General features: G+C 34.6%; 1 protein-coding gene across 6 annotated transcripts in view; it reads right to left on the bottom strand.

Annotated features, from left to right (window-relative positions):
* Positions 1-127: 127 nt before the first annotated feature.
* LOC113497190 (NPC intracellular cholesterol transporter 1) overlaps positions 128-12,216 on the bottom strand; it is a 50,997-nt gene continuing 38,908 nt past the window's right edge. For 2 of the 6 annotated variants that reach the window (XM_026876610.1, XM_026876615.1), the window contains 8 exons: positions 11,934-12,105; positions 11,521-11,743; positions 11,109-11,240; positions 10,440-10,927; positions 10,240-10,335; positions 9,652-9,846; positions 9,080-9,167; positions 5,048-7,694 (listed from right to left, as the gene is read on the bottom strand). In XM_026876610.1, the coding sequence (XP_026732411.1) occupies positions 7,552-7,694; positions 9,080-9,167; positions 9,652-9,846; positions 10,240-10,335; positions 10,440-10,927; positions 11,109-11,240; positions 11,521-11,743; positions 11,934-12,105 (1,537 nt within the window). In that variant the 3' untranslated portion in view covers positions 5,048-7,551. Of the gene's footprint in view, positions 3,687-5,001; positions 5,023-5,047; positions 7,695-9,079; positions 9,168-9,651; positions 9,847-10,239; positions 10,336-10,439; positions 10,928-11,108; positions 11,241-11,520; positions 11,744-11,933; positions 12,106-12,216 lie in introns of those variants that run through there. The other 4 variants (XM_026876614.1, XM_026876613.1, XM_026876612.1 and 1 more) reach the window with 4 other exon arrangements.

Here is a 12,216-nt window from a genome sequence, read left to right as displayed (position 1 = left end):
CCCTTCCTAAGCTTCATTAATCGCCTAGAATGAATAGTAAAACTAAGAATTTAGACTGCAATAAATAATCCAGTTAGGTTCGATTTTAAGGCATTACTCATCCACCTACAATAAGATAAACAAAATCTTATTATTTTTATTTTTTATTAAAAATTCTAGTACACAGATTTTACATACATCAAGTTTCTCATGAAACAAAGATAGAATAAAATACATATAAATTACACTATAACAATTATAATAGACATCAAATACAATGTTATATGGTACGCATGTATTTACATAATTTCATACCTACATTAGTAAGTACACATCAGGGCAAAATTTAAAACAACCAGAGACAAAAGACAGAGTCGATTTTTGGAATAAAATAAATATATAAATAAAGCAAATTTAAAATGTATAAATAACATATAAATTTATATATTAAAGAGCTTTCATGAAAGTTAATAATCAAAGTTTTGATTTAATGATAACCTATATACAAAAACTTTCGAAAAATAGATTTCGTAGAGGTATAGATAACAGTACTATAGATCCATAGATAATAAAGTTTTGTACACAAATTGTATAGAATCTAAACTATAAATTAGGCTGTTTATAACAGAAGCTAGGTACAGTAAGGAAGATTCATACTAGTTATTGGTATCTCTAAGAGCTAACTGAGACCTGGAAGAAGAATAGAGAATATCACTCTAAAATAAACTCTAATCTTTAAACCTTAACGTGCAAAATTGCCTCTCAGTAACTCGTAGTAAGTTTTACAAGGGCAAATGATTTTATACTTTATGGTGTTAAGTATACAGTTCTATTTTCATTGTAAGAAAAATGGATGCTTTATTCTCTTCCAGATCTTAGTTGACCCAACTGATATACATAATAATATCATAGAAAAAGCTAATTTACCAGTCACTCCAACCCTTTATAATATCAGATTTCGGATACGTAGAAAATTCTGATCAGATCTGTACTTTGTCATATGGAATTCTAAGGCGTTTCTAAATACCTAAGGCCGTTCCAGATATTAAAAGTGTTTTGATATTTAGTGATATTTACTCATTACCTACGCTCACACTATGACAGATACAGATTATGTATTGTCAGTTATGATTCCAATTAGATTCCGTCAACACAATTCCACATTTGGCTACTAAAGCATGGCAACACTTTATTATTTAGCCATTTAATGCGATTACCGAGAATCGTTTTTTTTTCCGCTTAATGGCGTATGCTTTAGCGTCAAATTGACTTTCAAAGGCACAGGCAAAAGAAAGCTTCGCTAACCTTAGACTACCAGTCAATACATAGAAAGTACGTAGGGTGAGACCATTCGAATTTACAAGCTTTAATCCTCGAAGAAATATGTAATCAATTGACTTTTCTTTACCCATATACCCTTCTCCATACAGTATGAACTATAGCTAAAGTTGCCAGACTAAAATTAAAACTAATATCTACACATTGAAAGCCGTTATTTTTTTTTAATATCAACCTTTGGATAGATAATCGAGTGTCATAACTAAGATAATACCTTATTTATAGACTACATTGATATCATACGATAAGTATATGACTTTGTCATAGTAACTACGTTTATTGATATAAAAGCATTATATTTAAGACTTAAGGCCTTTTGATACAATACAAGTGCAATCGGTTGGTGTTTTTTTTCAGACTACCTTACTTTAGTGCAAAGATAATTATTATTATCCTACGATTATAATACCAAACCATTTGCACTCACATAAGTAACAGTCCTTTAAATAGATATTGGTGCTGTTGATAATACTAAATGACTTAAATGCGTTGTCATGTTTTAAATATTGCCCCTAGAATTAAATGTACAAATATTTTCAATGAAACTTAAGTACAACATTGTTTTATTTTAGTTTAAAAGAGAATTGTTTCTTTCTAAAGCCGGCAGCAATTTTCAAAATATGACTCCACATTTAAGTATCATTCTGTTCATATTCATATAACTTCATTTTCTACTACTTCCTGTCTACATGTTTTTATTTGCCTTCTGATCACTAATCATTATTGAAAGATATTTATCAATCTGTAAAATTCTCTAGTAAAACACACACTTAACACCACATACTATGTCAAATTCTTATATTTTTGGCAATAATATGACCAGTTTATCGTTGTTTCATTGCAATGTTGATGGGGTTACTTATAGAGCGACTTTATTTTTTCAACTGGCAATTTACAATGTCTTGCCAATCCCTAGCTTAAGAGAATAATGCAAGGAATGTATTTTTACTCATGTCTTTCTTAATACTTTGATTAATATCGCTATCATTCGCACTCATTTTTATGATATTCACGTCACCCGATTGTAATCCTACCATTTGGTAGAAAATTGTAAATTTTTCGATAAGTATGGATTTAGAAATAGAAATATTATAGTTGGTGGTGCTTATAACTTCATTTTGGTCTTTGCTGTAAAGGTGTGCACAAAAATAAAGTATTAATTACCAAATTGATTGGCATAGTTTTTACACACAGATTTATTGATAACAGATAATGATATTACATTTTTAAAGTATGTGACCAGGTTTACAATCGAGTGACGTTATGTATCATAAATAATATAACAATAAAGATGTATTTACTTCAGATATTAAGTGTATATATAATATTGATTTCATTAGAGTATCACGAAAGGCTAATCATATAGTAAGAAGTCCTAATTTTCGCAGACAGCACTTGTCTACACGTTATTTCCTTTATTATTATTGACTTAAATACCTACACACAAAATATCTATAGATGAGCTGGGTAACGTTATGTTATGTAACTTTTATAAGAAAATCTCTTAAAATTTCTTATACATATTTAAAGATAACTCAGTTATATTATTAAAAGCACAGGATAATTTTGGTGGAATAGATTAAGAAGGTACCCTGACGACCAGCTTAATATATTTTGAAACGAAATATATTAATAACTTTTGTTTTTCGGTTCATTCATTTCACAGCCAGCAATATTGTTAACATTTATGGCTAAGAAAACGAAAACTTTTTAATTAATTTTAATAAATTTTATGTTCTACATTAACCCAGCTCATCAAAAATGTATTTAGTTATATTTTTATTATTATAATCATTTTATTTTATTAATCTGTTTAGTAATATCAATAGAATATAAAAGTCCCAAAAACTCTACCTCCATCCCTTCTTTGATATACTCCTTATATACAAATAGCTTAAATACAAAAAAGTTCTTACATCTAAAGTACATATCACAAGCAAATAACTTTTATCAGATAACTACAAGATCTGCTTACAGCGCAAAAATACATTTACAACCGTATGCTGTAGAACAGTAGGTTGAAAATGTGTTGCATATCATTTACAAACGTTTAGGTATATATCTAGAAAGATTAATCTAGCTTACACTATAATTTTGCTACAGATTTCACTTTCGAGTCCTTAGTTCACCTTGGATCAACACTAAGATTCATAGAATAGCCTGGTGGTTCAGCGTCAGTTCACTAATCGGCTGAGATGACTTACCGTGGTGTTATAAATCTTAGTATTGCTAGGTTTACATTTCGTCCGTGAGGCCGTTGACGGTGCCGCTACCCGAGGCGCGCGGCTCGCTCGGCGTGTCCTCTAGACTGCCGTAGGAGGGGCCGCGCCGCGACAGCACTCGCCAGCGTCCCCGACGTCGGGTTATGCCTGACGGAACATCAAACTTCATAACAACCGGCTGCGCTACAAACACCCTTACAAAACAAACCTATCCGTAAATAAAATCTTCTCAGGAATATGCATGCCAAAGATATAAATCTAGGAGAACGTGTGAAACACTGCCAATTTGTCATGCGGTACATTGAATTTAATAAGACGTGTCGAACAAGCATGGACGGATGGGTGGTGAGATCAGATTAAGACTAGAAAGATAGTACAATAATCTATTAGAAGTAAAAAGTATTTAAAATAATGAGTATAATAGATACAATCATGCATGCTTGCTTCGTATTGTAACTGAAAGAGATCGGTAGGTTTTAGCACACCCACAAGAATAAGAAATAAGAGTGTTACCACGTGCTAAAAATGATTTGTGCTAATGGAATTGGGGTAATTATACCATGATACCTATTATGGGACATTTAAAGAATATATTTACAATTTCATTTGGGATGATATTTTACAGAAAATTCTGATAGTTAATAGTAATATCGCCTGTGTCGTAATTTCTAAGACAATGTACGCTTTGATAATGACTTTGATCTCAAATCATTAGCTGATAATAGAGTACTAAAATAGCATAATTTTGAATAGTGTTTAACATTGTAAAATGTAATAGTGACATTGTGAAGCTAAAACCAATAAATTCAATCAATTATAGACTTTATGTTCTAGACATAAGGTAAAATTTTGCATGTGACATTTCCGTGGCTAACAGTGGAGTTACAGCGCAGTTATGCATCTGTATTCTAAATACCGTGACAAATATAATTTTGATAATTGCGCACCTTGATATTCTTAAAAATAAACCATACAACAATTGTATTTAGAACATTTTTAAGAATATGCTTAATATTTTGTGCACATTCATTATTTTACCAATCTAAGTGATAGTGCTTCTTTTAATAATATAAATATTCTTACGTTGTTTTGAGCCGGGCTGAGAAGCTCCTTAGGCATAAGGAAAAAGTGTTTTTATTAATTTTTGACAGTTGTACATTGGACCTTACTTCCTAGATCATCCTAAATGCTTTAGCCTACAATGCTTCTATGCTTGATGCGATGAGGTAAATACTGGATGATGACCGGCCATGCTTAAGTGCAAGAAGTATCGAACGAGAATATGAAAACAAGGTTTAGCTTTCTGCATATTTATATTACAGGTATATTCTCAAATATTCATGAATCTGTAATAACAGCATCTCGTCAACTTGCACTTGATATCGGCCGCATATGATGATGTATCGACCAACACATGCATACATTAAATGCGTACCTGACAATATTGAGCTGTGCACTCATACCATGCATGGGTGCTTTACAACTAAAAAAAATAAAACAAAAACAAATAATTAAAAAAAAACATGTTTTATTTTTAATTATCACAAAATCTGCCTGACAATACGGTGCCCTTGAATACATTATTTCCCTCCTATTTCCCTCTAAATTAAGTACTAACATTAAGTAGGAGATTCCTATTGCTTGTGATAACTTCTTTAACAATTTAGCCCAGTATTTGGTATTTCATTAAGTTACTTTTAAATTATAACATTTTATTTTAAGTAGGAACTTAGAGGGGAGCTTAAAGTAATCGAAATCTCTGAATAATCACAAACAAATAATACAGATTATACAAAAGCAAAGTCATTGAACTAAAATAAATATAATTTGTTCTTAATTTTCGTGTCGTTTTACAGATGTACCTGTAAAGACAGATGGCTCCTTGCATTTAAAGCTTTCTATTAACGAAGGAGCGAGTTGACCAACACCAAGCGTCAGCTTTATACCATTAGTACTTCATAATTCATCCCATTTGTTAGTTAGAATTCAGGAGAAAATATAATAAAACAATAAACCACGTACTCTACAAAAAGCTTAAGTTGTGATGTGGAGAAATTGACTAAAGGTGACACAACAATCCCCTCCGATTACAACACATATTGCAGATAACTTAACATGTTCTACAAATCTTGTCATATGTGTAATTTATTTTACGGAATCGTGAACGTTGTTTTCTACGATCAATTAATTTGCTGCTCACTTGGATAGGCCATTGGGAAAAAGAAAGGAAATATTTAAAGAAGTTTGATAAGCTCTAATTTTAAGTAATTTTACATAAGTAATACTGAAAATGGGTTAAAAAGGAATTATAAAATTGCCAAAATAAATTATATTTAGACTAATTCAACGCCGACAGTGTTGCCATAATATTATATATTGCATTGGCATAACACATTACACAAAATCTAATTAAGCTACGCACACGTTACATTTATATACTCTTTTTCTCTAATAGTATACGTCAATTTCTCACACAGACAAACTATGATACAAAGCCGATTGTCCCTAACTTAATCTACTAGTAAAGCGTGCAAAAATATTAATTTATTTTAAAACAAGTCACGTAAATGGAATTCTTTCGCGTCATTTTCACACAGGCAAAGATTATGCGCCAATAGCAATTGGGTACTAATACAGGCGTAACTAGGATTCGAGAGGGCTAACAGTGTCATCAGAAATCCCACGACTTGTGTATTCGTTTAACTAACATTGTTTCTATGAAGTATTTTCTAAACTACAATTTGTTCACCCCAGGCCTGGCTAGTTACGCCAACACTAATTAATTAAACAAAACTACGTCTATTAAAAGGTTGTATAGTCGACTGCCTTCCAAGTTTAAGTACTGAACAATTAAATATTATGTGGTTTACATCTATCACTAATCATTTAGTTCATTTGTGATTAATTTTATTGTCCTTTCATTTCTAGAGATTCGTAGAACGTATACAGACAATAAGACCTTTTATTATAACTCTATGCTTGAATACCTCTAGCAATATCTAAACTTACTTGCTGAAAATAAGTACTTAGCGGTGTGCAAAACAAAGGCAGTGACACAAAACCATAAATACATCAAATAAATAAAAAGAAATAAAAAATAAAATTTAAATTCGAAATCAATAGGAATGATCGTCACCGATACAGCTATACGATCGATACATGCAGATTACAATTAAAATATATTATATTCGTGATAATTTTACACATATAAGGGTGTCCCATGAACCGCTTCGGTTAGAAACCAACCCCTTGACACGATATTTGCAATTTGTCACACAATCAAAGTTAGTAACAAATAAACATGTACTACTTGACTTCAAGGCAGATTGTCAGCGTGTCAAATAACAAATATCGCATTGTACAATAAATGCTTTCAACAATATTAATGGGAAGAGAACCATATTCCCGCGCCGACGATTTTGTGACATAGTCTGACCAAACCTTACAAATGCGTGTGAACTTTATATCTACAACAGATGTATTAGTAAAATAATAATGTCAAGCGGAGTAATACGTTACGTTCGAAGTGTAACGTTATAAATAATAATCTCTAGAACAATACTGGGTAATGTTTTAGTCACACTGAATCACAAAAGCGCCCTGTGGTGAGGCTTTCATTAACTCAATAATACTATAGAACCTTATCCTGTGCTACTTGAATGTTTGATGGCTCTACTGACGCATTCGAGTCGCAGCACCTTTCCACTTTACAATACACCGATGCGTTAGTACGGGAACTTGTAACGAGAATGAACCAAACAAATTAATGACAATATTTCGTTTAAAAAAGTGAAGGCATAGCGTTTGATGACAGATTTTCGGATCGTATGAGAACTAGATTTCTAGACAAACTTAGGTACAAAATGAAATGGGTACTTTGATCCGATATCGATTTGCTATGTTCTACAAATTGAATGGTATTATAGTTATGATCGCGATCGCAATGCCACTAGTGCATGTAACCTAAGTCCGCGTGCCTCGTACGTACGTGTTCATTCTCGCTATGTCAAGCTCACGCGGGAAGCGTGTCAAAGTTATACTGGGTGTATGCGTGGCCTTTCGCGTCTCTTACTCGAGTGAGCGACGTCTCGGCGACCGCCACGTCCTTGCCGCGCAGCAGCTGATTGGCTAGCTTCTGTTTGTTCACTGGCGAACCTGAAACGACGAATCGAATCACCTGCCTGACGTACAACTGTTATGTAAACATGCGTGTTAACACTATCACGTTATATATAGCAATGCTCTATTAAATGCTAAGTATTATTTGTGCGATGGAGTGGCTTGAATGATTTGCATGTGGAAGGGAATGATGGTTTTTGTGAAACAATAATAATAATAATCATTTATAAAATTCAAATGAACCAAAACGCCTTTCAAGATACACACATCAAAATAGCAGCGGCTAAATGCAGCACACCTGACCTATCATTTATATTTTGCAGGCATGCTATAACTGTGCACATGATGCGTATAAAACACTTAAAAACCAGTAAACACCCGTTTCTTTTACTTTGTTCATGCCAATAATATGCGGGTCATATAGTTTAAATGTCGCATGAACTGTGTTAACAAATCGGTATCAAATATATTTCCTTATGATTTGACTTTATGTGTGTATAAAAATAGTGCAATAAATATATGATTCAATGCATGCATTCGCTATGTTCGTGGTTTATACTCCTTCGCACCAGCACTGTATGAACTGAACTCTTACCTCCATATATTAGTAAGGCACTACACGTTAATGAGTTAATACAAGGCGAAATAAAAAAAAATGTAAAATAATAATCACGTATACGCTTTTCAAAGCTATAGAATATCATATCAGAATATCTATCGGCTGAAAAGGTCCAATGTACAAGCGAAAAGTTGATAAAATAAAAATAAATGTGCAAAAATAATAATAATAAACGAAGACAGCATGCAAAACCGCAACGAAATAATTAAACATAAATAACAAATAAACATCGGATAGTCGTGTGCGGGTGCGGTACGATGACGGACGAGACCAGAGACGTGCGACAACATAGTCATAACAAGAAAGGAGTATTTATTAAAGAAAGTAGTCTAATATTACAACATATAGCACTGACGACCGTTCTCGTAGAGGTCACTTAACATACTGAACGATTACCTTCAACAATCCAGTATATTTCAGCATATGTCGATAAAAAATAATCAATTCTCGATGTATATTATTTTTGTCTAGCAATACTTAAAACATATTTGTCAGTAAATAAATATTTTTAGCTACATTTGAGCTATTTTTTATGAGGCCTTTATTTTGTAAATAGCAGTGACTAGAGTTATGATTTAGTGTCGTTATATATTATGGACGTTACAAAAAAGGATATTTAGCACAAAAAATATCGACAAAATATTCTCGAGTTCTTTTAAATCAACCTTTTTCTCTCTCTAAATAAAGGTTATTAAAGTTAGTTTGACGATAGTTTTCATGCTTAGGCCTCAATAGCATTTTAGTGTGTGTTTAGTTGCTTGCACACGTGTAGGGTCTCGTCTCGTGGTGTGGTGTTACTTACCGATATAGCTGAGCATGACCGGCAGGAAGATGAGACCGTGACACGCGCCCAACACGACGATACCCAGGTACATGCGGAAGTAGAACACCTGCGGGAGATTTAGTTGTAAGTATTGTTGTTTTTTTACATTTACAGCATTTTATTCGAACGGGGAATTATCGAAAGGGTATTAAATTTGCAAGTCATAGTTAACTTCATAAAAATGTGTTCAAAAATATAATATAATAAGTAAATGATAATAAATTAAATGATTTTTTCCGATAGCTTGAATATTCACTCATTCTTATAAGTGAATTTTAAGTTCGAAAATAATTTACATATCCAAATTCTTGTGAGTAAATGTCATTATCATGTCTTATTAAAAATATCATTTTCAAATTCAATTAAATCAAAATCGTTCATTGCAATCTATAATGTACAATTATAGGTGGTAAAATAAAATAAAATTTTGAAACAATTATGGACCTTGTCGGGCACAGCAAAGTTTAAGTAATTCAAGAGAGGAAGCGCGCTTTATTGTTTTCTGAATATTTGAGTTGTCTCCTGTAGAGGCAGCAGCGGCAGGTGCGTACCTGGAAGATCTGGCTCTTGGCGGTGCCGAGCACGATGATGCCGCCGAACTTGGTGAGCGTGATGCCGGACAGCACGGAGGAGCCCATGCGCGTGAGCGCGCCGGCCGCGCGCGCGCGCCGCGAGCCGCCGCCCGTCACGCTGAAGCTGTGCACCACGTGCGAGCAGAACTCCACCGCGATGCCCACCGCCATCACCTGCACCATGCACGCCTCTTACATTCAACTGCTTCTTGTGCACGTTATATCATTCTATTCAGAAATGTAATAGTCACATCTGTTTTAAACGTATGACTCTTAATAACTACTAAGCGTGTGTAAAATAAATATCGCCAATGAAGTACCTTATATATCAACTCGATCGATATAATATAAAGCTTAAAATTTTAAACATAACTTAAAACAGTTACTTATAAATACGTAAAATAACTATATAATTAACATAGTGTTCAAATTAAGAGGTAAAATTATAATGATAGGTATAATAACATTTTTCCAATTAATAAAATAATTTTAATCAGCACCTTACTCAACAAAGCCTCGTAATGGTAATCATAATCTCCAAAACAATATTACGAAAGTACTACTTACCAAATTAACAAGTGAGACAGCATTCAAGCTGATGCCCCACCAGTACATCACACCTCCGAGATTCACCACGATCATCGTAATTGTGATGACTACCACCTGAAATAATACGTACAATCAAAAACAAGCACAAACTATTACATCATTGAATCGAAAAATCGAACTTTGTAAATAACAAGTAAATAAAGTCTAAAGTAACTCACCAGCGCAGAGAAGAGATCGAATCCCATCAACAAGAACGTCACTATGAAGATAGAGAGCACCGATATCCCCATAGACTTCAACGTATCAGGCCACATCGTCAGATACTGCTCGTAGAACACGTAGAACACGGAGTACGGGAACACATTGACGGTCGTATTACGTCCTTGTTCCCTCAGATTCCGGTTCAATGTTTCTGTAAGGTTGGCTGCCACGCTTCTAGCGCCTTTCAATGCTGAGTAGTAGTCGTAGCTTGTCTTGAGTACGGTGTGGTACCCTTGGTAGTAGGTGGCCCCGACGTCGGCGAGGGTCTTGTTGTGTAGTTTGTAGTTGACGGCGCGGGAGTAGGCCGCGTGGCCGCCCTTAACGCAGCTGGTGTCGGAGGGGTTGTCTTGTAAGAAGAAGGGTACGTATCGCTCGAAGTCTAAAGCGTTCGGACGCTTCTCTTCGCCTTCCAGTTTGATGTGGCAAGCCTTGCAGGGAGCACCGTCTGTGGAAAACAAAACAATGATGTTAATGAGGACTTTAATATTTTAAATGTATCCTGATAGGAAAAAACAATTCTTAACTGTTTGATTGCGTTAACATATAACAGATCAAATTTAAATTCCTATGAAAAAATAACTACCATACCAAATAATTTGGGGATTTGTTTGGTATGCTAAACTTACTTTCGCTAGGACAGAAGCTGGAGTTCGACGGGAAGTATTTGCAGCAGTCAGGTAGAGAGGCCCAGTCGAAGAAATCGTCGAGCCATGAGTTTGGCGGCTGAGCTATGTACGTCTCATTGGGTGTGCGGTAAGCTGCAATACAAAACACATAAGATTATAAATCAAACATATTTTTATACTACGTATAACATCTTAAGATCGACGCAAATAGAACCCTTGAAAGATTTTAAGACAGTTAAAAGTAGACTTTACGTCGTGCATCGAATTCTCTCCGGGATGTATTGAGGCCATAATATTTATACCATTGTACGCTTTATAACAACCAAAAATAAGGTTCATTTTCGTGTGTTATAGAAAAATTCCGCTGCGCTTTTCTTCACTAGATCTTTCTTAAAACTTTCATATGACTTACCGGAATACAACTGCATAGCAACACTGTCAGGTCTACAGAACCTGGTTCCGCAGATCATGTTTTGTGTATCCCTATCCGAGTAGTCTAGGCCTTCAGTGACCACGAAGTAGACCGGAGGCCCGATGTTCAGGTAGCGGTTCAAGTGCTGGAAGTACTTCAGCTGGAAACTGTCTTGAGGCATCGAGAGTTCCTGGTCGAGACCGATCTCTATGTGAGGAGCCACCTGTAGAGGATTTAAACGTATTGTAGTGAAATTTCGGTAAGTTAAGTCAGATGTCTCTGAATACAATAAGGTGAAAAGCTAAGTTAGGTTTAATACTGATTTACCAAAATTATATTCATGAACAAAACATAATAGTGCTGGAGTTGTTACTCCAAAGACCTATGGTATAAACAATAAGTAGAATACTCACAGCGACCGACGAGCAGAGCCAGGCGAAGAATATGATCATAACGGAGGCCCTGACTTCCTTCTTCATGAGGAAAGGCACGTATACATCCTTGAACAAGTTGTAGAGGGCGCCCTCTCCCGCTTCCGCTCCAGTCTCCGCTTTGGTGCCTTGCACGCAGCAGAACACGTCGAATCTGGGAGAGAAGGTGGCTTGATTAGATTAGATCAGTTCTATTAAAGTTATCATACTACTTTAGACGTAGAGATAGACGGTAAACGGCAATGGTTTGCAAAAGAGTATGTTG

The sequence above is a fragment of the Trichoplusia ni genome, chromosome 9, assembly GCF_003590095.1.
Source record: "Trichoplusia ni isolate ovarian cell line Hi5 chromosome 9, tn1, whole genome shotgun sequence".
NCBI classification, from domain to species: Eukaryota; Metazoa; Arthropoda; class Insecta; order Lepidoptera; family Noctuidae; genus Trichoplusia; species Trichoplusia ni.
The sequence above is the reverse complement of the archived record's forward strand: the minus strand, read 5'-3'. Positions and strand labels throughout refer to the sequence as shown.